Source organism: Oncorhynchus nerka, linkage group LG25 (assembly GCF_034236695.1).
Source record: "Oncorhynchus nerka isolate Pitt River linkage group LG25, Oner_Uvic_2.0, whole genome shotgun sequence".
Lineage (NCBI taxonomy): Eukaryota > Metazoa > Chordata > Actinopteri > Salmoniformes > Salmonidae > Oncorhynchus > Oncorhynchus nerka.
The window spans coordinates 36,891,922-36,918,110 of NC_088420.1; the positions used below are offsets into that span (position 1 = coordinate 36,891,922).

At 44.3% G+C, this 26,189-nt stretch overlaps 1 protein-coding gene across 1 annotated transcript in view; it reads left to right on the top strand.

The window, feature by feature from the left end:
• Window positions 1-26,189, top strand: part of LOC115109799 (protein piccolo-like) — a 106,209-nt gene that overhangs the window by 14,046 nt on the left and 65,974 nt on the right. The window contains 4 exon segments of the mRNA XM_065009764.1: window positions 1,112-2,314; window positions 6,762-7,679; window positions 7,817-9,427; window positions 9,900-11,027. Of these exon segments, the coding sequence (XP_064865836.1) occupies window positions 1,112-2,314; window positions 6,762-7,679; window positions 7,817-9,427; window positions 9,900-11,027 (4,860 nt within the window).

The following is a 26,189-nucleotide window of genomic DNA, read 5'->3' on the forward strand; positions in this document are numbered from 1 at the left end:
AAGGGAACAGCACCCTACCAACCATCTCCCAAAGCAGGCCAGTCCACCTGTCCACTCTGCAAGGTGGAACTCAACATGGGCTCCAGGGACCCTCCTAACTACAACACCTGCACCGAATGCAAGAACACTGTCTGCAACCTCTGTGGATTCAACCCCATGCCACATGTTACTGAGGTAAGATTGACCAAATATCACTTAATTACTGTGTGAAGAAATCATTTTTGATGTATTATTATTTGGACAAAGATAACTTTATTTTATATAAAAGTTCAGAGAGCCAATTAATCTCCACACGGATAATCTTAGTCATTCTGAAATTATGTTATCTTTTAGATTTGAAATGTCTATTAATTTCTATGTATTTCGGTTTCAGATATAACCTTTAGACATTGCACCGTTGGTCGGTTCATAAATTGTTCATTCTCTCTTCTTACAAATATAAACAACTTGTCTGACATGTTTTTAGCCTACATGGAAAGATTGGTATTTCACTTTACTAAAGAGAGACAAATCAAAGTCTCAATTGTAGTGGTTATGGCTATTTAATTTCCTGACTTGGTCTTGACTCATAATAATTCTACCAACACTACCAACTAAGGAATAGAAGTGGAAGTGCAGAGTGCTTTGCATATGCAATACACCTAATACTTAAACAGCAAGTCATGTTGAAGCTCAAAACTGCAACAATGATGTATCACAGAGTGCTGGATGATTTATGTCTCAGAGAGTAAGGAGAAATGTCTGATGATATCACGGCAGAAACATTTGCTCGTGCTGTTTTCCATCATGCAGATGTATAGCTGTATATGAAATTGATTAAATTCTGTATTCCTCTCACAATGGAAAACATTTTCAGGTGAATGTGTGGCTGTGTCTGAACTGCCAGATGCACAGAGCACTTGGAGGAATGGAACCTCATGGACCTACCATGATGAAACCCAAGCCTTCCCCCAACAAAGTCTCTGCTCCTGCTGCTCCTCAAACGAGAGACACACCAACAGCATCTGGTCCCCAAAAAGTGGCCACTACACCAGCCTCACCCAACAAGGAGTCAGTGACTCCAGCCTCTCAGCCTGTCCCCTCAAAACCTGAAGAGTCAGTGTCTGGGAAGATGTTTGGCTTTGGTTCCTCCATCTTCAGCTCTGCATCCACTTTGATCACTTCAGCTGTTCAGGATGAGCCCCACACCACACCGCCAGCTTCCCTCAAGGTGTCTGCACCCTTTGCGCTTCAAAAGCGGGAGACTCCCACACCAACTGGTGCCCAAAAAGGTGCACCAACACCAGTGTCACCCAAAAAAGAGGCTCAAACACCAGCCATAGCCCCAAAGAAAGACACCCCAATGCCAGCCTCCCCCCAGAGAAAGCCAGACTCCCCCACAATGACTGCAAAGCAGGACCAGAAACATTCAAGTCCTTTAAAACCAGGAGACCCATCAGGGGCTAAGCAGGGGAGTGCTGCACAACCACAGCAGCAGCCCCTACAGCAGAAGACTCCACAAGTCCAGCCTCAGCAGACCCCAGCAAGTGCACTGAAAGCAGAACCTGTGAAGCCTCAGCAGACCCCAGCAAGTGCACTGAAAGCAGAACCTGTGAAGCCTCAGCAGACCCTAGCAAGTGCACTGAAAGCAGAACCTGTGAAGCCTCAGCAACAGCCTCCTAAAGTTGGGACCTCTCCAGGACCGGCTCAGAAGACACCACAGGAAAACCGGAGAACATCAGAAGTTCAGAAACCACCACAACAGCCCAGCCCTGGGCGTAGGCAGAGTATTGCCATTCCGTCCGCACAGCAACACCCCAAGCAGGAGTCAGGAGGCTTATTTGGCTTTGGTGGTCCCAAATCTCAGTCTACCCCCTCAAAGCCTGAAGATTCAGTGTCTGGGAAGATGTTTGGCTTTGGCTCCTCCATCTTCAGCTCTGCAACCACTTTGATCACCTCAGCTGTTCAGGATGAGCCCCACACCACTCTGCCAGCTTCTCCCATGGTGTCTGCACCGGCCTCTCCCAAGATGCCCCCTGCAAAGGAGACCAAACCACCTGCTGTTCAGAATGCAGAGGAGAAGAAAGCAGAGCAACCCCAACAGGCCAAGGTCCCCCCATTATTACAGGCCAACGTGGACAAACCCCCATCAGAGCCTCCAAAGGGAGCAGCATCTTTCCAACCAGCTCTCAAAGCAGGCCAGTCCACCTGTCCACTATGTAAGATGGAACTCAACATGGGCTCCAAGGACCCTCCCAACTACAACACCTGTACCGAATGCAAGAACACTGTCTGCAACCTCTGTGGATTTAACCCCATGCCAAGCGTTACTGAGGTAAGAAATTACTATTCTGGGAATTCATTTAATAAACGTAATACAATTATGGCTACTCTGTCAAATTGCCTTTGCCTACCAATGCTTTATTCAGTTGAAAGTTTCAATAATAGGGACATTTAAGGTACTTGTATTGAGTGCTTTAGTTACACAAATTGTAACATATCAATTCAACTTAAATACTGTATAATATTCAAGCAAGATACTTAGAGAAACGATGTCGTATGCAGACTGAATATTCAGATGGAAATATTCAGCATTATAAACTGGGTGGTTCGAGCCCTGAATGCAGATTGGCTGACAGCCGTGGTATATCATACCGTATACCACTGGTATGACAAAACATGTATTTGTACTGGTCTAATTGCATTGGTAACCAATTTATAATAGCAATAAGGCACCTCAGGCGTTTGTGGTATATGGCCAATATACCACACCCCCTAGTGCCTTATTGCTTAAATATACAGTGCCTACGGAAAGTATTCAGACCCCTTGACTTTTTCCACATTTTGTTACATTACAGCCTTATTCTAAAATTGATTAAAATGTTTATTTTCCTCATCAATCTACGCACAATATCTCATAATAACAAGGCAAAAACAGGTTTTGGCAGCAATTACAGCATTGAGTCTTCTTGTCTATGACTCTACAAGCTTGGCACACCTGTATATGGGGAGTTTCTCCCATTCTTCTCTGCAGATCCTTTCAAGCTCTGTCAGGTTGGATCGGGAGCATTGCTGCATAGCTATTTTCAGGTCTCTCAAGAGATGTTAGATCAGGTTCAAGTCCGGGCTCTTGCTAGGCAACTCAAGGACATTCGGAGACTTGTTCCGAAGCCACACCTGCATTTTCTTGGCTGTGTGCTTAGGGTCGTTGTCCTGTTGGAAGGTCAACCTTCACCGCAGTCTGAGTCCTCAGTGCTCTGAAGCAGGTTTTCATCATGGATCTCTCTGTACTTTGCTCCGTTCATCTTTGTCTTGATCCTGACTAGTCTCCCAGTCCCTGCCACTGAAAAACATCTGGATGGTGCCAGGTTTCCTCCAGACGTGACGCTTTTCATTCAGGCCAAAGAGTTCCATCTTGTTTTCAGATTAACTCTAGAGCTCTGTCAGAGTGACCATCAGGTTCTTGGTCAGCTCCCTGACCAATGCCCTTGTATCCTGATTGATCAGTTTGGTCAGGCGGTCAGCTCTAGGAAGAGTCTTGGTGTTTCCAAACATCTTAAATTTAAGTATGATGGAGGCCACTGTGTTCTTGTGGATCTTCAAGGCTGCAGAATTGTTTTTGTACCCTTCCCCAGATCTATTCCTCCACACGATCTTGTTTCTGAGCTCTACAGGCAATTACTTCGACCTCATGGCTTGGTTTTTGCTCTGACATGCACTGTCAACTGTGGGACCTTATATAGACAGGTTTGTGCCATTTCAAATCATGTCCATTCAATTGAATTTTTCACAGGTGGACTCCAATCAAGTTGTAGAAACAGCTCAAGGATGATCAATGGAAACAGGGTGCACCTGAGGTCTATTTCGAGTCTCATAGCTAAGGGTCTGAATACTTACAGTTGAAGTGAGAAGTTTACATACAATTAGTTTGGATTCATTAAAACTCGTTTTTCAACCACTCCACAAATGTGTTGTTAACAAACTATCGTTTTGGCAAGACGGTTAGGACATCTACTTTGTGTATGAGACAAGTCATTTTTCCAGCTCTGTCAGGAGGAATGCGGCAAAATTCACCCAACTCATTGTGGGAAGCTTGTGGAAGGCTACCCGAAATATTTGACCCAAGTTAAACAATTTAAATGCAATGCTTTCAAATACTAATTGAGTGTATGTAAACTTCTGACCCACTGGGAATGTGATGAAAGACATAAAAGCTGAAATAAATCACTCTCTACTATTATTCTAACATTTCACATTCTTAAAATAAAGTGGTGATCCTAACTGACCTAAGACAGAGAATTTTTACTAGGATTAAATGTCAGGAATTGTGAAAAACTGAGTATAAATGTATTTGGCTAAAGTGTATGTAAACTCCGACTTCAACTGTATCTAAATAAGGTATTTCTGTTTTTTGTTTTTTAATATATTTGCAAACATTTGTAAAAACCTGTTTTCGCTTTGACATTCTAGGGTATTGTTTGAAGATTAATGAGGATTTTATTTCATCCATTTTAGAATTAGACTGTAACGTAACAAAATGTGTAAAGAGTCAAGGGGTCTGTACACTTTCCGAAGGCAATGTTTATATATTTCTTTACAAATCGATTCTTGGAATCGAATATCAATATATTATTGTTGAAAAATAATGTTGCGATATGTAACTGTATCGGTTTATTCCACACACCCCCATCCCCCATACAGTGTTAGGTTCTAATTCTCAGAGTAAAAAACTCCACGGACACTATGAAAGCTTTACCAAGTTTTTTCTGCCCAGAGGATCAATACAGCTGCATTAGACAAAGCATCTTTCCACCACCACAAGTATATACAGTGCCTTGCAAAAGTATTCATCCCCCTTGGAGTTTGTCCTGTTTTGTTGCATTACAACCTGTAATTGAAATTGATTTTATTTTGATTTCATGTAATGCACATACACAAAATAGTCCAAATTGGTGTAGTAAAAAATAAAAAAACTTTACAATTTTTTTTTTTTACAGAAAAGTGGTGAGTTCTTGTGTATTCACCCCTGCTATGAAGTCCCTAAATAAGAGCTGGTGCAACCAATCACCTCCAGAAGTCACATAATTAGTTAAATAAAGTCCACCTGTCTGCAATCTAAGTGTCACATGATCTGTCACATGATCTCAGTTTATATACACCTGTTCTGAAAGGCCCCAGAGTCTGCAACACCACTAAGCAACGGGCACCTCCAAGCAAGCGGCACCATGAAGACCAAGGAGCTCTCCAAAAGGTCAGGGCAAAGTTGTGGAGAAGTACAGATCAGAGTTGGGTTATACAAATTTTACGGAACGTTGAACATCCCACAGAGCACTGTAGAATCCATTGTTAAAAAATGGAAAGAATATGTCACCACAACAAACCTGCCAAGAGAGGGCCGCCCACCAAAACTCACAGACCATGCAAGGAGGCTTTAATCAGAGAGGCAACAAAGAAACCAAAGATAACCCTGAAGGAGATGCAAAGATTGGAGTATGTGTCCATAAAACCACTTTAAGCCGTACACTCCACAGAGCTGGGCTTTACAAAAGAGTGGCCAGAAAAAAAGGCATTGCTTAAAAAAAAATAAGCAAACATGTTTGGTGTTTGCCAAAAGGCATGTGGGAGACTCCCCAAACATATGGAAGAAGGTACTCTGGTCAGATGAGACTAAAATTGAGCTTTTTGGTCATCAAGGAAAACGCTATGTCTGGTGCAAACCCAACATCTCTCATCACCCCGAGAACAGCATCCCCACAGTGAAGCATGGTGGTGTCAGCATCATGCAGTGGGGATGTTTTTCATCGGCAGGGACTGGGAAACTGGTCCGAATTGAAGGCATGATGGATGGCGCTAAATACAGGGAAATTCTTTAGGGAAACCTGTTTCAGTCTTACAGAAATTTGAGACTAGGACAGAGGTTCACCTTCCAGCAGGACAATGACCCTAAGCATACTGCTAATGCAACACTTCAGTGGTTTAAGGGGAAACATTTAAATGTCTTGGAATGGCCTAGTCAAAGCCCTGACCTCAATCCAATTGAGAATCTGTCGTATGACTTAAAGATTGCTGTACACCAGCGGAACCCATCCAACATGAAGGAGCTGGAGCAGTTTTGCCATGAAGAATGGGCAACAATCCCAGTGGCTAGATGTGCCAAACCTATAGAGACATACCCCAAGAGACGTACTGCTGTAATTGCTGCAAAAGGTGGCTCTACAAAGTATTGACTTTGGGTGGGATGAATAGTTCTAAACGCTCAAGTTTTCAGTTTTTTGTCTTATTTCTTGTTTGTTTCACAATATGAAATATTTTGCATCTTCAAAATGGAAGGCATGTTGTGTAAATCAAGTGATACAAACCCCCCAAAACATACATTTTAATTCCAGGATGTAAGGCAACAAAGTAGGAAAAATACCAAGGGGGTGAATACATTCGCAAGCCACTGTATACTCCAATGTAGGCACTCCCCCTTCTCTCTAATCCTAACATCAATTGTGGTTTGACAGGAAGATGAAGTAAAGGGGTAATAAAGCATAATTTCTCCCTTAAGGGGATCTGACCTGACCTCAACCCCTCATTTGCCCAATTCACAGATGTCCATCCGTATCCCCTATAGCAATCCTGTGTCTTCCTCCTGTCCACCCAGCACATTCCAAAGCCATCTGGCTCCTACAGATAACCATTAACTTCTGATGTAAAAATGAGTCTCTAGGATAGCAATGTCCCAAGTTTAACCCAGTATCCAACAACAGTATGTATCTAACACAACACTGCACTTTCAGATGAAGGAGTGGCTGTGTCTTAACTGCCAGATGCAGAGAGCTCTTGGAGGAATTGAACCCCCAGAACCCCTCATGATGAAACTGTATCCCAACAAAGTTTTTGCACCTCAAACAGTCACTGTGACACCTATTGCAGCTCAAAAGGACATTGCAACACCTGCTGCATCTGTGAAGACAGACAGTCCAATCCCAAGCTCCCCTCAAAGGAAACCAGTTCCCCCTGCAGCTGATATATCAAAAGCTGAAGCTACTAAAGCAGCAGGCACTCAAATGCCGGCAAGCCCAGCTCAGATGGCATCACAAGCGAACCGGAGAGCTTCAGAACCTCAGAAACCACCACAGCAGCCCAGCCAGCCTGGGCGTAGGCAGAGTAGTGCCATCCCAGACACACAGCAACACCCCAAGCAGGAGTCAGGAGGCTTCTTTGGCTTTGGTGGTACCAAATCTCAGTCTACCCCCTCAAAGGCTGAAGAGTCAGTGTCTGGTAAGATGTTTGGCTTTGGCTCCTCCATCTTCAGCTCTGCATCCACTTTGATCACCTCAGCTGTTCAGGATGAGCCCCACACCACACCGCCAGGTTCCCCGAAGGTGTCTGCACCGGCCTCTCACAAGTTGCCCCCTGCAAAGGAGACCAAACCACCTGCTACCGAGAGAGCAGAGGAATCAAAAGCAGAGCAACCCCAGCAGGCCAAGGTCCCCCCATCAGTACAGGCTAAAGTTGACCAACCCTCATCGGGGCCTCCAAAAGGAGTAGTATCCTCCCAACCAGCTCTCAAAGCAGGCCAGTCCACCTGTCCACTCTGCAAGGTGGACCTCAACATTGACTCCAAGGACCCTCCCAACTACAACACCTGTACCGAATGCAAGAACACTGTCTGCAACCTCTGTGGATTTAACCCAATGCCACATGTTACTGAGGTAAATGAAATTGCAAGCACGTGGTATTTTATGTTCTTGTTTATTTAAAAAAAATCCATTGAACACAGTCTGTTATTTTCAGTTTGATTATCATAGTTTACTCTTAAATTAAATTTGACTGAATATGTTTTTTTCAGGTGAAGGAATGGCTGTGTCTGAACTGCCAGATGCAGAGAGCTCTTGGGGGAATGGAACCCCCAGAACCCCTCATGATGAAACCCCAACCCTTACTCAACAAAGTTTCTACACCTGTTGCACCTCAAAAGGAGCCTCCGGCAACTCAAAAGGTAAAGGAGACTGCGATACCTGCTGTAGATCAGAAGAAGGCCGCCTCCACACTCCAAAAAGAAGAGACAACCACTCTTGCTGCACCACAAAAGGAGACTCCATTACCAGCCTCATCCAAAATGGGGGAGACACCAGTTACAGCTTTAAAGCAGGACACTCCAACACCAGATTCACCACAAAATAAAAAATATCCTACACCACCAGGTGTGTCTGTAACAGATGAGGTCCCAACCACAGCGTTGCCTGTCAAGAAGGACGTTTCTGCCTCAGCCCTTATCAAGGAGGAACCAACTTCTGCCTCCCCTCTCATCAAGGAGGTCACTGGTTCAGCTCTCACTAAGGGGGCACCAGCCTCACCTCAAAATAAAAAGGAACATATACTACCAGGGTCACAAAACAGAAAGGGTTCCCCAACACCAGGTTCAACCCAAGATAACTATGCTGTACAATCAGGTTTACCTCTGAAGAAGGAAGCACCATTTTCATCAGCAGTAGAGACTAAAGAGGTCCAACTTCCAGCTGCAGTTATAAGCAATGAGGCACCTGTTCCAGATTCACTCAAAACAAACAAGACAACAACACTTGGCTCCGCAATGAAAAAAGAGTGTTCATCTACTGAGATGTCAATTGACAACCAGAAACCTGCAATTGTTCAAAAGTCGATGGAGCCACCAGCCACACCTACAAACAAGCAGAATGAGGTTGTTCAACCCTTACAGCAGCCAGAAAAGAAAATGCCTGCTGCACAGCCTCTGGCACAAGTACAGCCCCAGGAAGCTCCAAAGCCAGACCCCAAAATCACTCCCCCAAAGCAGGAGCTTGGGAAACCAGCCAGTTCAGCACCTGCTCAGAAGGCACTAGAGAACCGGAGAACATCAGAACCCCAGACACCACCACAGCAGCCCAGCCAGAGTAGTGCCATCCCATCCACACAGCAACCCCCCAAGCAGGAGTCAGGAGGCTTATTTGGCTTTGGTGGTCCCAAATCTCAGTCTACCCCCTCAAAGCCTGAAGAGTCCGTGTCGGGTAAGATGTTTGGCTTTGGCTCCTCCATCTTCAGCTCTGCATCCACTTTGATCACCTCAGCTGTTCAGGATGAGCCCCACACCACTCTGCCAGCTTCCCCCATGGTGTCTGCACCGGCCTCTCCCAAGATGCTCCCTGCAAAGGAGACCAAACCACCTGCTGTTCAGAATGCAGAGGAGAAGAAAGCAGAGCAACCCCAGCAGGCCAAGATCCCCACATTATTACAGGCCAACGTGGACAAACCCCCATCAGAGCCTCCAATGGGAGAAGCATCCTCCCAACCATCTCCCAAAGCAGGCCAGTCCACCTGTCCACTCTGCAAGGTGGACCTCAACATGGGCTCCAAGGACCCTCCCAACTACAACACATGTACCGAATGCAAGAACACTGTCTGCAACCTCTGTGGATTCAACCCCATGCCACATGAAACAGAGGTAATTAAACTGTCTATGTTTCATCAAAGTAATTTGGCTACTCTAACATAAATGTTGCACTTTATTTTACAACAGTTATTTAAGAATACTAACTATGCATTGGCAGTGTCTATAGTTGCCAGTCATCTCTTTCATCTAAGTTGTAAGATAGGATAACAAGAAGCTTTGATGGAGCTCTTGTTATAACTATTGGCTTTTCTCCAAATGGTCTAATATTTGTTTATGATCTTCCTGGAAGCAAATTGTAATCTGGAAGAATTGTATTAATACAGTCTGATATAAATTATTCATTTGATTTAACATCTTCAGATTTAGAGCATTATGTCAGTAGTTTTACTACATGTTTGTAACATCTAGTATGAAGCATTTAAATAGCAACTAAGATAAGAGCATCTGTAAGTCCTCAGACTGCAATACAATTCTACAAGATTGTTTGCTGAAAAAAATGTTCAATACTGTTATTTTATTTCAGGTAAAGGAATGGCTGTGTCTGAACTGCCAGATGCAGAGAGCTCTTGGAGGAATGGAACCCCCAGGACGGCCGATGATTAAATCCCAACCCTTGCCAAGCAAAGTCTCCACACCTGCTGCATCTCTAAAGCTGACCCCAGCACCAGCTAAACCCCAAAAGGAGGAGATTCCAGCACCTGCGGCTGCCCAAAAAGAGATTCCTCCACCCACTGTACCTCAGGAGACATTAATACCGGCTGGAACCCCATCAACAGCTGCAGTCAAAAAGGAGGAGACCCCAGCACCAGGATCCCCACAAAACAAACCTGCTCCACCTGCTGTGGCTGCAAAGGACAAACAGGAACCTATAATTGTTCAGAAACCAGTGGACCAAACAATTCCAGTGACACCCATACCCAGTGGTACTGCTACACCTGCACAACAGCCAGAAAAGCAAACTCCTCCACTGCAACAGCCTGATGCTAAGCCCCCACCCCAACTACAGCCCCAGCAAGTTCCAAAGATAGACCCCAAAACTGATCCCCTAAAGCAGGAGCCTGGAAAGCCTCAACAACAGCTTCCAAAAGGTGGGACCTCTCCTGCCAAATCTGTATCACAACCACAGCCCAAGCCCCCAAAGCAGTCAGTAGGTTTCTTTGGCTTTGGCGGTGCTAAATCTCAGCCTGCTCAGTCAAAGGCTGAAGAGTCAGTGTCTGGGAAGATGTTTGGCTTTGGATCCTCCATCTTCAGCTCTGCATCCACTTTGATCACCTCAGCTGTTCAGGATGAGCCCCACACCACTCTGCCAGCTTCCCCCATGGTGTCTGCACCGGCCTCTCCCAAGATGCCCCCTGCAAAGGAGACCAAACCATCTGCTGTTCAGAATGCAGAGGAGAAGAAAGCAGAGCAACCCCAGCAGGCCAAGGTCCCCCCATCAGTACAGGTCAACGTGGACAAACCCCCGTCAGAGCCTCCAAAGGGAACAGCACCCTACCAACCATCTCCCAAAGCAGGCCAGTCCACCTGTCCACTCTGCAAGGTGGAACTCAACAAGGGCTCCAAGGACCCTCCCAACTACAACACCTGCACCGAATGCAAGAACACTGTCTGCAACCTCTGTGGATTTAATCCCATGCCACGAGAAACAGAGGTAAGACTGTGAAAATATTTTAATTACATTTGATTATGTGTATAACTTAAACATGTTTCAAGGCCTCTGTAATCCCCAATGCCGCGTTGAGCAGGTGTAATTTCTCATGCACTATTCAGAAAATGCTAACCCCATAGGCACATGGCAGAGGTTGATATACTCACTAAACTGTTTTATTATCCAGCCTTAGACTAGTTATGTTGCTTCTAGAGGAGCCAGGTCTTATAGTTTTGCATTGTGTCGTGTCTTTACTTTCATTAAATTGAAGACTTATAGTTTTTATCAAAGATTTTCTGTAATTAGTATTACGCGATCAACTTATTAATCATGTAAATGTAATTAACTAAGAAGTCGGGGCGCCAAGGAAAAATATTCAGATTGCAAAGTTATAATTTTCTAAAATAACTTTTCAAATATTTTATCTGATCAATTAGTCTTCGAATTAATGAATTATTTACTTTACCTCACGTTAGTCTAATTCCAAACGTCGTAAATTGTTGGTTATCTGCACGAACCCAGTCTTCACTATGAGTCATCCATACATCAATTGTCTTAAATAACTTATTTATTACTAACTAAGTAATTCACTGAAATGCATAAACAAACAGTAAATATGGTTACAAGAAATGATAGGAGAATGTGCCCTAGTGGGCTAAACCGGCATGGCGGCTTGTTAGACAAAAGGGGAAGTGGGGGTCGACTAAGAAGTCACTACAGAGTGATAATTATAACAATTGAAATGCGAATCCTTTGCACATGAAGGCTCACTCATTCGGGAACAATTGCAATCAATATATATATTTACACTCAGTGTGTCGTCTTGATCACTGGTGAAAAGCTTGTTTCTGTTGGAGAGTTTTGTTCCCCTTTGTCTCTCTCTCTCTCTGTCTTGGTTAGAGGGGATAGTGCAGAGTGAGATTCATGAATTTGTTATAGAATGGATGTTTCGCGGTTGTCATTCTTCACGTTCAATGATACCGAATTCCTAGCTGCAGACTAGTAATTAATATCAAAGACTTGTTCTTATTCTGTCGGTATCGATAGTCTAAGAGTTTAACCACGTGGTAAGGTTAAAAGATTCAGCAATGGTCTACAGCCTTTGTCCCCTCCTAATGGAGAAAAACATGGTCTGCTGATAATTTCTCAAAGTTGGGTTTTATTCGGAATTGCATAAAAGGGCTGTCCCAGGATGTCTGACCCTAACTGGGCTCAGGGGCGGTCCTCTGATTTAGTTAACTCCAATTCCCTTTTTGAGTTTTCCTTCATTAAACAGTCCAAAATCACATTGTAAAATTGTGTAAACAGTATCATACTCACTCATTCATCTTATACAACAATTAGATGTAAACCTCATATCTGAGGCTATTATATAAACAGCGTTATGGTAATGTGGCCACACCGTCTCCCATGAGCTTCCCCAAGTTGTAACAAATGGACCAGTTCGTAGCTGGATTCTTCACCGATCTTTTATATTTTCTCCGGAACATGAAATTTGTTCATACCTCAAGTTCTGTGAGGTGGAAGGAATTCCTTTGTTCTCAATGAAAATGTACTCTCTCTGTACTGTGTGTCCATGAGGAGATCCTCAGGAATTTACGACGTCTCTCTGACCACAGCAACCTAGTTGAAGGAGGAAAGAGGGAGGCAGGGAGAGGGGGATGGGGCTCGCCACACCCAAAGAGGCAACGTCATGACAATTGGGTTTTAGCTCAAATCCAGGTCCAGACCATGCAGACCAATTTTGGATTTGCATTTGCTACAGAGGTCTTCTTATTGTCTTACATTGGATGAAAATGTATCAGTAGTAAAGCGCCAGTGTTTGATATAGCTCCCTTTGCTTGTGCTGTGATACGTGATTTTGGACGCTGTAGTCTACTCAATCAAATGTTTTCTGAAACAGTGACTCAGTAACAGCGTAGGTCATTACAGGTTACTTGTGGTGATTTTACCTGCTGATGACTAATAATAACATGCCTTGGCTTCCTGCTCAGACAGCTCACAGCAGTTCACCCAGCTGCTGGGGACGGATTGAGGGGTGGAGGCTGACAGGGCTAGGGCTGGCAACATGGATCCTCTCTGCTATATGCAGTTAACCTCCATTTATCACAGCCCGGTTTTCAGTGTTGTTGTGTTTCGCTCAAAACTTTCTAAAGGCTTAGTGGGTAAAGGGCCAATAAAAACATTAGTGGCCAGCAGGGACTAGTGGTGCAGCTTTCAAGAACCTTGAAATGCTAAGTGATTGGCACCCATTCCAGCCAAACAGACTTGTGTTTAAAAAACCACTGGCAATAGAATTAAATGTGCTGACGAGTTCATTCTTCCTTGGGGCAGAGCAGTTTATATTTGACAAAATATAGCATTTTCTCCACCATGTTTTGAGAGTGAGATGGATTTCAAAGTATGAGACCTCTACAGATGAGAGACTGATCCCTGCATTGGAAATGTGTGGAAAAGGATTGCCTGGAGAACTGCCCAGACAATGCATTAGCACTGAGGTCTAAGTACAATGGCTCTATGTAATCTTTTGAGGGCCCTCAAACAGTATTAAAACCATAGTCTAATGCACTCTGTGTGGGTGATGGCTGCCTGCCTCTTCCTGGGACATCCCTCTCATGGTTAGGTCTCAGTGGATGTGACATTACATAGCGGCTCATGCGAGGCGATGTCTCAGCCTCGGCGGTCCGGCATCACTGAAACTGTATTAAAGTGATTAAGAGTTGTGCAACAGCATTAGCGAGATGGGATCTGCTGCTGCCGCTGTCTGGGGACTCCTGCCCCCGTGAGAGATGGCAGGGCCCTGTGATATGCTAATAGGCAGAGGTGAGCTGGATTAAGTCCAACACAACACAGCATCAGTACAGCAGCAGCATGTGTCTCCTGCGGCCATCTGCTCCCCTCACAGATCACTGGCTCCCTGCACTTCAACAGTTTCCTTTCAATTATACTCCACACGTTTGTTTGCTGCTAATAGTGGTGCACGTCTGTGTTGAATTTTAGTCACCAACACATTGACACGCGCTGGCATGTTGGGTGCTGCTCTCGCCTCTCGGTCACCTCTGGGTTAACTAGTGTTAATTAAGGAACACCCTATTTCCAGGCTGGCAATGAAGAGTACTTCCCTTACAGCTAGCATTACAGTCTTTCCCATTGGTTGTTCACTCGCAGGTGCGTGAGCATGCGATAGCATATGTGATTGAATGACTGAGTCCAACCTCGGCACTCATCCATGAGTACGTCCTAAAGGTTAATGAGGTGTATTATTATCATTATTATTATTATTTTTGTTGTTGGTTCCTCAAATTATAGCCATATCATATCAATATTCAGTATTATTATTGTTTCTTCATATTATCATTTCGATAGCGTAAACTCTCCATATGGGACGCAAATGGCACCACTCTGATGTCAGTGTTCATACAGTGGGCTAGCTAGACGATACACCAGAGTTCCAATGTAATAACATCTCTTAGTCACACAACTGGAGACCTTTTCTAAAGGTCATCTTTTGATGCTAATGCCTTTGTAATAAAATGGTGGGTTATTTTACACAAGCCTCCACAGGCAGGACACAAATACCACCAGATTAAACCTGAAAGCAGCTAGCATTGAATGGAAACTCAAAGATTTATATAGCCCACTTAATTTATTTATTTTGTTTGCTTTGGTTGCATTCTAGGTGATATATTATTATCAGTATTTGTTGCAGGTGACATACTGCATTTGCCACATTCAGCATTTTAATTTGTGTGCTAGTTGAAAAGCCTGTTCCTTCATACGCCCCTGGATGTTGAATCTCACTAACAGGGCTATGAGAGTAGACCTCTCTGCCGTGTCTGAGCTGTTATGCTGTGGTGCTTCTCCCAGAGACAGGTTTTCAACAAGGCTCAGCCTAGCTCATACAACACTATGGAATAATGCTCCATTTTATGAGGCTCTTACATAATCAACTCTCCTTCTCGTGTCTTTCATGGAGAGCAGACAATGCAGCCTGAGGTGTGGGTTGTGGGATACAGGGACACTGGCTACTACTGTATGTACACCACTCAACACATGCCTGTGTTACTCTGAAGGACGATGGCTGGGAATGTGTAACTGCAGGGGCAGCTGACCGCCACATTGTCATACTGCATTGTGCTTCTCTTGAACCTTTTTTTCAGATTGCCAGACATGCTGCCAAAGCCTTTTTAGTCTCTACAGAAGAATAAAAAGCAGTGGTTTGGTTAGAGGGAGGAGCATTACAACTAGATGGGCAAACGCCAGTAGCAAGTCTGTTCATTTCCCCTCTCTCTCTTTCTACTCTAGCTGATCTTATGAAAAAGGCTGAGTGCATGTTCTGTTATCTAGGACACCTGTGTTCCCTCCCTGGGTCTGTTTACAGCTGTTTGCAATTGGACCACTATACTGGCTGCTTGGTTATAATGTTCCATGCAGGGTAATATAGAGAGAAGCATTATTGTGGTTTGGCAGTCTGATAGTACAGATGTGCTGGCACAACCAATAGCCTCTGTATAAAAGGACAGTTCTATAACTTGTTATTTTCTCAAATAAAAAGGACTCCTGAAAGATGTAAACAACAAAAAAAAGCTGCAAGTCGTGGTCCACGTCTACCTCATAACCTTTAGGCCTAGCTGTAAGGCAGCAATCATCACACCCACCTCCACATCAAATGAAATGTATGTCACATGCTTCAGAACAGGTGTAGACTCACAGTGAAATGCTCCAAGGTTATTAACCAAGGTCAGTGGCTTAATCTGTGGTACATTTGCTGTACTCTCAACTAGGAATTTCTAAATGTTGAGATGTGTTCCACTGTAGGCCCTGGTCCAGGCTGTTGCTGCTGCGATAAGGAGAAACCCCTTGGTGCATCCTTTCAACTCTTCTTCACAGACTGTGTGTTTCACAAGGTTCTAGCCAAGCTCTTTCATGTAGGGTTTATAACCATAGCACTTTATTTTTCAGTGTGTTTGTCTCAAAGCTCAAGTCACATTTATTTTAGACTTCTGAGGCTGTATGTTTGAAAGGATAGTCTGCAGAGCCAATCTGATTGAAAAGTGCGACCTTGCGCTGTCTTGGACCTGGTCTTCCTCAAATGATAGTAACCTTGATACAATTAGGGCTATGTAGAATCTCACTGCTGTTGCCTACTTTCCAGCTCAATTGACTCAGAGTGTAAGGGTGTTTAACTGGCGGTAGAGAAGTCAGACGCAGGAGAGAAATAACTGTGTTTCCAACGGTGCAGTTTATTAACAAAAAAACCCACCGGAAAACAGAATAATAATAAAAATCAATGGGTAACATAACCCGACACACACCAGTACAGATGTACACATACACTTACATTAAACAATCACCGACAAGGACATGAGGGGAAACAGAGGGTTAAATACACACCAGTACAGACGTACACATACACTAAACAATCACCGACAAGGACATGAGGGGAAACAGAGGGTTAAATACACACCAGTACAGACGTAGACATACACTAAACAATCACCGACAAGGACATGAGGGGAAACAGAGGGTTAAATACACACCAGTACAGACGTAGACATACACTTACATTAAACAATCACCGACAAGGATATAAGGGGAAACAGAGGGTTAAATACACACCAGTACAGAGGTACACGTACACGTACATTAAACAATCACCGACAAGGACATAAGGGGAAACAGAGGGTTAAATACACACCAGTGAGGGAAACAGAGGGTTAAATACAATCACTGACAAGGACATGAGAAACAGAGGTACACATACACATACATACAATAAACAATCACCGACAAGGACATAAGGGGAAACAGAGGGTTAAATACACACCAGTACAGACGTACACATACACTTACAATAAACAATCACCGACAAGGACATGAGGGGAAACAGAGGGTTAAATACACACCAGTACAGACGTACACATACACTTACAATAAACAATCACCGACAAGGACATGAGGGGAAACAGAGGGTTAAATACACACCAGTACAGATGTACACATACACTTACAATAAACAATCACCGACAAGGACATGAGGGGAAACAGAGGGTTAAATACACACCAGTACAGACGTACACATACACTTACAATAAACAATCACCGACAAGGACATGAGGGGGAACAGAGGGTTAAATACACACCAGTACAGACGTACACATACACTTACAATAAACAATCACCGACAAGGACATGAGGGGAAACAGAGGGTTAAATACACACCAGTACAGACGTACACGTACACATACAGTTACAATAAACAATCACAACAAGGACATGAGGGGGAACAGAGGGGACATGAGGGGAAACAGAGGGTTAAATACACACCAGTACAGACGTACACATACACTTACAATAAACAATTACAAGGACATAAACAATCACAGACGTACACATACACTTACAATAAACAATCACTGACAAGGACATGAGGGGAAACAGAGGGTTAAATACACACCAGTACAGATGTACAATAAACAACATACAGTTACAATAAACAATCACCGACAATGGACAATGATGGGGAAACAGAGGGTTAAATACACACCAGTACAGATGTACACATACACTTACAATAAACAATCACCGACAAGGACATGAGGGGAAACAGAGGGTTAAATACACACCAGTACAGATGTACACATACACTTACAATAAACAATCACAGACAAGGACATGAGGGGAAACAGAGGGTTAAATACACACCAGTACAGACGTACACATACACATACAATAAACAATCACCGACAAGGACATGAGGGGAAACAGAGGGTTAAATACACACCAGTACAGACGTACACATACACTTACAATAAACAATCACCGACAAGGACATGAGGGGAAACAGAGGGTTAAATACACACCAGTACAGACGTACACATACACTTACAATAAACAATCACCGACAAAGGACATGAGGGGAAACAGAGGGTTAAATACACACCAGTACAGACGTACATGTACACATACATTAAACAATCACCGACAAGGACATGAGGGGAAACAGAGGGTTAAATACACACCAGTACAGACGTACACGTACACATACAGTTACAATAAACAATCACCGACATGGACATGAGGGGAAACAGAGGGTTAAATACACACCAGTACAGACGTACACATACACTTACAATAAACAATCACCGACAAAGACATGAGGGGAAACAGAGGGTTAAATACACACCAGTACAGATGTACACATACACTTACAATAAACAATCACCGACAAGGACATGAGGGGAAACAGAGGGTTAAATACACACCAGTACAGATGTACACATACACTTACAATAAACAATCACCGACAAGGACATGAGGGGAAACAGAGGGTTAAATACACACCAGTACAGATGTACCCATACACTTACAATAAACAATCACAGACAAAGACATGAGGGGAAACAGAGGGTTAAATACACACCAGTACAGACGTACACATACACTTACAATAAACAATCACCGACAAAGACATGAGGGGAAACAGAGGGTTAAATACAACACCAGTACAGATACACACCAGTACCCATACACTTACAATAAACAATCAACGACAAAGACATGAGGGGAAACAGAGGGTTAAATACACACCAGTACAGACGTACACATACACTTACAATAAACAATCACCGACAAGGACATGAGGGGAAACAGAGGGTTAAATACACACCAGTACAGACGTACACATACACTTACAATAAACAATCACCGACAAGGACATGAGGGGAAACAGAGGGTTAAATACACACCAGTACAGACGTTAAATACACACCAGTACACATACATTAAACAATCACCGACAAAGACATGAGGGGAAACAGAGGGTTAAATACACACCAGTACAGACGTACACATACACTTACAATAAACAATCACCGACAAGGACATGAGGGGAAACAGAGGGTTAAATACACACCAGTACAGACGTACACATACACTTACAATAAACAATCACCGACATGGACATGAGGGGAAACAGAGGGTTAAATACACACCAGTACAGACGTACATGTACACATACATTAAACAATCACCGACAAGGACATGAGGGGAAACAGAGGGTTAAATACACACCAGTACAGACGTACACATACATTAAACAATCACCGACAAGGACATGAGGGGAAACAGAGGGTTAAATACACACCAGTACAGATGTACACATACACACTTACAATAAACAATCACCAGTACAAGGACATGAGGGGGAAACAGAGGGTTAAATACACACCAGTACAGATGTACCCATACACTTACAATAAACAATCACCGACAAAGACATGAGGGGAAACAGAGGGTTAAATACACACCAGTACAGATGTACACATACACTTACAATAAACAATCACCGACAAAGACATGAGGGGAAAGAGGGTTAAATACACACCAGAGGGTTAAATACACACCAGTACAGGGGAACAGAGGGTTAAATACACACGTACAGACATACACATACACTTACAATAAACAATCACCGACAAGGACATGAGGGGAAACAGAGGGTTAAATACACACCAGTACAGATGTACACGTACACATACAGTTACAATAAACAATCACCGACATGGACATGAGGGGAAACAGAGGGTTAAATACACACCAGTACAGACGTACACATACACTTACAATAAACAATCACCGACAAGGACATGAGGGGAAACAGAGGGTTAAATACACACCAGTACAGATGTACACATACACTTACAATAAACAATCACAGACAAAGACATGAGGGGAAACAGAGGGTTAAATACACACCAGTACAGACGTACACATACACATACATTAAACAATCACCGACAAGGACATAAGGGGAAAGAGAGGGTTAAATACACACCAGTACAGACGTACACGTACACATACATTAAACAATCACCGACAAGGACATGAGGGGAAACAGAGGGTTAAATACACACCAGTACAGACGTACACATACACATACATTAAACAATCACCGACAAGGACATGAGGGGAAACAGAGGGTTAAATACACACCAGTACAGACGTACATGTACACATACATTAAACAATCACCGACAAGGACATGAGGGGAAACAGAGGGTTAAATACACACCAGTACAGACGTACACATACAGTTACAATAAACAATCACCGACAAGGACATGAGGGGAAACAGAGGGTTAAATACACACCAGTACAGACGTACACATACAGTTACAATAAACAATCACCGACAAAGACATGAGGGGAAACAGAGGGTTAAATACACACCAGTACAGATGTACACATACACTTACAATAAACAATCACCGACAAAGACATGAGGGGAAACAGAGGGTTAAATACACACCAGTACAGATGTACACATACACTTACAATAAACAATCACCGACAAGGACATAAGGGGAAACAGAGGGTTAAATACACACCAGTACAGATGTACCCATACACTTACAATAAACAATCACAGACAAAGACATGAGGGGAAACAGAGGGTTAAATACACACCAGTACAGACGTACACATACACTTACAATAAACAATCACCGACAAAGACATGAGGGGAAACAGAGGGTTAAATACACACCAGTACAGATGTACCCATACACTTACAATAAACAATCAACGACAAAGACATGAGGGGAAACAGAGGGTTAAATACACACCAGTACAGACGTACACGTACACTAAACAATCACCGACAAGGACATGAGGGGAAACAGAGGGTTAAATACACACCAGTACAGACGTACATGTACACATACATTAAACAATTACCGACAAGGACATGAGGGGAAACAGAGGGTTAAATACACACCAGTACAGACGTACACGTACACATACATTAAACAATCACCGACAAAGACATGAGGGGAAACAGAGGGTTAAATACACACCAGTACAGACGTACACATACACTTACATTAAACAATCACCGACAAGGACATGAGGGGAAACAGAGGGTTAAATACACACCAGTACAGACGTACACGTACACATACATTAAACAATCACCGACAAGGACATGAGGGGAAACAGAGGGTTAAATACACACCAGTACAGACGTACATGTACACATACATTAAACAATTACCGACAAGGACATGAGGGGAAACAGAGGGTTAAATACACACCAGTACAGACGTACACATACATTAAACAATCACCGACAAGGACATGAGGGGAAACAGAGGGTTAAATACACACCAGTACAGATGTACACATGCACTTACAATAAACAATCACCGACAAGGACATGAGGGGAAACAGAGGGTTAAATACACACCAGTACAGAGGGTTATATACACACCAGTACCCATACACTTACAATAAACAATCACCGACAAAGACATGAGGGGAAACAGAGGGTTAAATACACACCAGTACAGATGTACACGTACACATACATTAAACAATCACCGACAAAGACATGAGGGGAAACAGAGGGTTAAATACACACCAGTACAGACGTACACATACACTTACAATAAACAATCACCGACAAAGACATGAGGGGAAACAGAGGGTTAAATACACACCAGTACAGATGTACCCATACACTTACAATAAACAATCACCGACAAAGACATGAGGGGAAACAGAGGGTTAAATACACACCAGTACAGATGTACACGTACACATACATTAAACAATCACCGACAAAGACATGAGGGGAAACAGAGGGTTAAATACACACCAGTACAGATGTACACATACACTTACAATAAACAATCACCGACAAAGACATGAGGGGAAACAGAGGGTTAAATACACACCAGTACAGATGTACCCATACACTTACAATAAACAATCACCGACAAAGACATGAGGGGAAACAGAGGGTTAAATACACACCAGTACAGATGTACACGTACACATACATTAAACAATCACCGACAAAGACATGAGGGGAAACAGAGGGTTAAATACACACCAGTACAGATGTACCCATACACTTACAATAAACAATCACCGACATGGACATGAGGGGAAACAGAGGGTTAAATACACACCAGTACAGATGTACCCATACACTTACAATAAACAATCACCGACATGGACATGAGGGGAAACAGAGGGTTAAATACACACCAGTACAGATGTACACATACATTAAACAATCACCGACAAGGACATGAGGGGAAACAGAGGGTTAAATACACACCAGTACAGATGTACACGTACACATACATTAAACAATCACCGACAAAGACATGAGGGGAAACAGAGGGTTAAAATACACAACATGTAATTGATGGGATTGGAACCAGTTGTGATGGAAGACAAGACAAAACCAATGGAAAATGAAAAATGGATCAGCGATGGCTAGAAGGTCGGTGACGTCGACCGCCGAACACCGCCCGAACAAGGAGAGGGACCGACTTCGGTGGAAGTCATGACACAGAGTAATATCTCTGTTACTTTAGGGCAGTTGGTGTGTTGTGCATAGGAGCAGTTCCTAGCTGTGATGTGCATCCTTTAAGCTAAAATATCCCTTCAAAATGGGAAAGTAGTGCTGCTTGCTATTTTGAAGGGGGTCTTGGCTGTCAGTTGAAGGAGAGGGAATAGAATCTCCCCCTAGAGACCTGTCCCCTTTCTTTCTTTCTTTCTTTCTATTTACTCCTCTCTCTCTCCATATCCTCTTCCCTTCTCTCCCTCTCTCCCCTCCCTCAATCTTTCTCTTCTGTCTTCAAAGGAAAATATGTTGACTTGTCATTCATCAGATTTCAGAGAGAGAGCAGGGCCTGGGCTCATCGTCTTCAGAATGAAGCACTCTGCTTATTGCAGATTAGTGGGTCAACACGCTCTATTATCAGAGGGCCAGATTGATGAGAAGAGTGAGCACTTCGGGGGCTGCTAAAAGAACACTATATTAGCCAGCTTCAGCCGTTGCCAAAGGCAGCTGCCAGGAAATCAATAAGGAACCTACCAGCACGAGCTTCTATAAGAATAGAGTTTCTCTGATGGCCTGAAATATACAGCTTCTAACACAACCTACTGAACTTTTATTCAACTCACCTCTCGGATGGGATGATATCAGATGTAAATCTCCAGTATTTCTGTACGCCAGCTGCTAGGGGTCTTGGCTAGCGCACTGTGTGCTTGTGAATAGAGTAATGCAGCCAACCTATTGGTTATGTTGTGTTTATGTTGACATGTGGACATGTTTACGGAAATAGTTCATGCTTGCTTACAGCAGCAGTGTGTTGGACCTAGAGGCTCTCAGGTTTCACATTTCTTTTAAAGAGCATTCTTTGCTGAGTTGCACACCTGTGTTATTTGATATCGATGCCTATCGATGTTGTAGCTGAATAAGATGAATGCCTCTTGTCGCTCAAGCCACTGTAAATGCGGTAAAGATCGTCACACTGTAAAATATGCAGAGGGGGCAAAACTTCATTGTTTCAGCTGGTTGATTGTTGGTCCAATGCATTAAAGAGAATGTGTGATTTAGTGTAGAGCTCAGCAGATACAAAGTGGTGGTGTTATATCTCTAGCTGGTATGGGGTCCCTGTGTGTCAACATAGCAGCTTCCTGAGAGCTGTCACTGTGAAGGCCTTGTTAATCCAGCTCTGAGACTAATCACAATTGACGACTGCACAGTTCCCCTGCTCCTCCTGATCTCAACACAGAGCTCCTGCTCAAACTTATTTCATTAAAGGAATGGATGATGGGAGGCCCAGGAGTCAGGAGTCTCTACTGGAGTGGAAACCTAGTAACAGCCATATCATTACAAGGTTCACCTCTCGAAACATTGTGTCTTCGACTCTGGCAAACACATGTATCTTGATCCTTCTAAACTCCCATTACTTGTATGTGTTGACATGATGTAGTGCCGATGTGTTGGTGTAATAGTAGTTGCTAAATATTACAACTTTACCTCATCTTACGGATACATACACATAATCTATAATATATTGGATGCTTCAGCTTGGACTGAGGCCAGTATCCCAGCTGGAGAGGTGTGAGAGACTAGTCCATATTTAGCCAGGGAGAGAGGAGAAGTACTTGGAGACAGGGTAGTGTAGAGAGGAAAGGGACTGGGGGGACAGGTTAATGTAGAGAGGAAAGGGACTGGGGGACAGGGTAGTGTAGAGACGAAAGGGACTGGGGGACATGGTACTGTATAGAGGAAAGGGACTGGGGGACAGGGTAGTGTATAGAGGAAAGGGACTGGGGGACATGGTACTGTAGATCGGAAAGGGACTGGGGGACAGGGTAGTGTAGAGAGGAAAGGGACTGGGGGACATGGTACTGTAGAGATGAAAGGGACTGGGGGACAGGGTACTGTAGAGAGGAAAGGGACTGGGGGACATGGTACTGTAGAGAGGAAAGGGACTGGGGGACAGGGTACTGTAGAGAGGAAAGGGACTGGGGGACATGGTACTGTAGAGAGGAAAGGGACTGGGGGACAGGCTAGTGTAGAGAGGAAAGGGACTGGGGGAGAGTGGAGTGTAGAGAGGAAAGGGACTGGGGGACAGGTTAGTGTAGAGGGGAAAGGGACTGGGGGACAGGGTAGTGTAGAGAGGAAAGGGACAGGTTAGTGTAGAGAGGAAAGGGACAGGTTGGTGTAGAGAGGAAAGGGACAGGTTAGTGTAGAGAGGAAAGGGACTCGGGGGACAGGGTAGTGTAGAGAGGAAAGGGACTGGGGGACAGGGTAGTGTAGAGAGTAAAGGGACAGGTTAGTGTAGAGAGGAAAGGGACAGGTTAGTGTAGAGAGGAAAGGGACTGGGGGGACAGGGTATTGTATAGAGGAAAGGGACTGGGGGACAGGGTAGTGTAGAGAGTAAAGGGACAGGTTAGTGTAGAGAGGAAAGGGACAGGTTAGTGTAGAGAGGAAAGGGACTGGGGGGACAGGGTATTGTATAGAGGAAAGGGACTGGGGGACAGGTTAGTGTAGAGAGGAAAGGGACTCGGGGGACAGGGTAGTGTAGAGAGGAAAGGGACTGGGGGACAGGGTAGTGTAGAGGAAAGGGACAGATTAGTGTAGAGAGGAAAGGGACTGGGGGGACAGGGTAGTGTAGAGAGGAAAGGGACTGGGGGACAGGTTAGTGTAGAGAGGAAAGGGACTCTGGGACAGGTTAGTTTAGAGGAAAGGGACAGGATAGTGTAGAGAGGAAAGGGACTGGGGGACAGGGTAGTGTAGAGAGGAAAGGGACTGGGGGACAGGGTAATGTAGAGGAAAGGGACAGGTTAGTGTAGAGAGGAAAGGGACTGGGGAGACAGGGTAGTGTAGAGAGGAAAGGGACTGGGGGACAGGGTGTTGTAGAGAGGAAAGGGACAGGGTAGTGTAGAGAGGAAAGGGACTGGGGGGGACAGGGTAGTGTAGAGAGGAAAGGGACTGGGGGACAGGGTAGTGTAGAGAGGAAAGGGACTGGGGGACAGGGTAGTGTAGAGAGGAAAGGGACTGGGGGACAGGGTAGTGTAGAGAGGAAAGGGACTGGGGGACAGGGTAGTGTAGAGAGGAAAGGGACTGGGGGACATGTTAGTGTAGAGGAAAGGGACAGGTTAGTGTAGAGAGGAAAGGGACTGGGGGACAGGGTAGTGTAGAGGAAAGGGACAGGTTAGTGTAGAGAGGAAAGGGACTGGGGGACAGGGTAGTGTAGAGAGGAAAGGGACTGGGGGACAGGGTAGTGTAGAGAGGAAAGGGACAGGGTAGTGTAGAGAGGAAAGGGACTGGGGGGGACAGGGTAGTGTAGAGAGGAAAGGGACTGGGGGACAGGGTAGTGTAGAGAGTAAAGGGACAGGTTAGTGTAGAGAGGAAAGGGACAGGTTAGTGTAGAGAGGAAAGGGACTGGGGGGACAGGGTATTGTATAGAGGAAAGGGACTGGGGGACAGGGTAGTGTAGAGAGTAAAGGGACAGGTTAGTGTAGAGAGGAAAGGGACAGGTTAGTGTAGAGAGGAAAGGGACTGGGGGGGGGGACAGGGTATTGTATAGAGGAAAGGGACTGGGGGACAGGTTAGTGTAGAGAGGAAAGGGACTCGGGGGACAGGGTAGTGTAGAGAGGAAAGGGACTGGGGGACAGGGTAGTGTAGAGGAAAGGGACAGATTAGTGTAGAGAGGAAAGGGACTGGGGGACAGGGTAGTGTAGAGAGGAAAGGGACTGGGGGACAGGTTAGTGTAGAGAGGAAAGGGACTCTGGGACAGGTTAGTTTAGAGGAAAGGGACAGGATAGTGTAGAGAGGAAAGGGACTGGGGGACA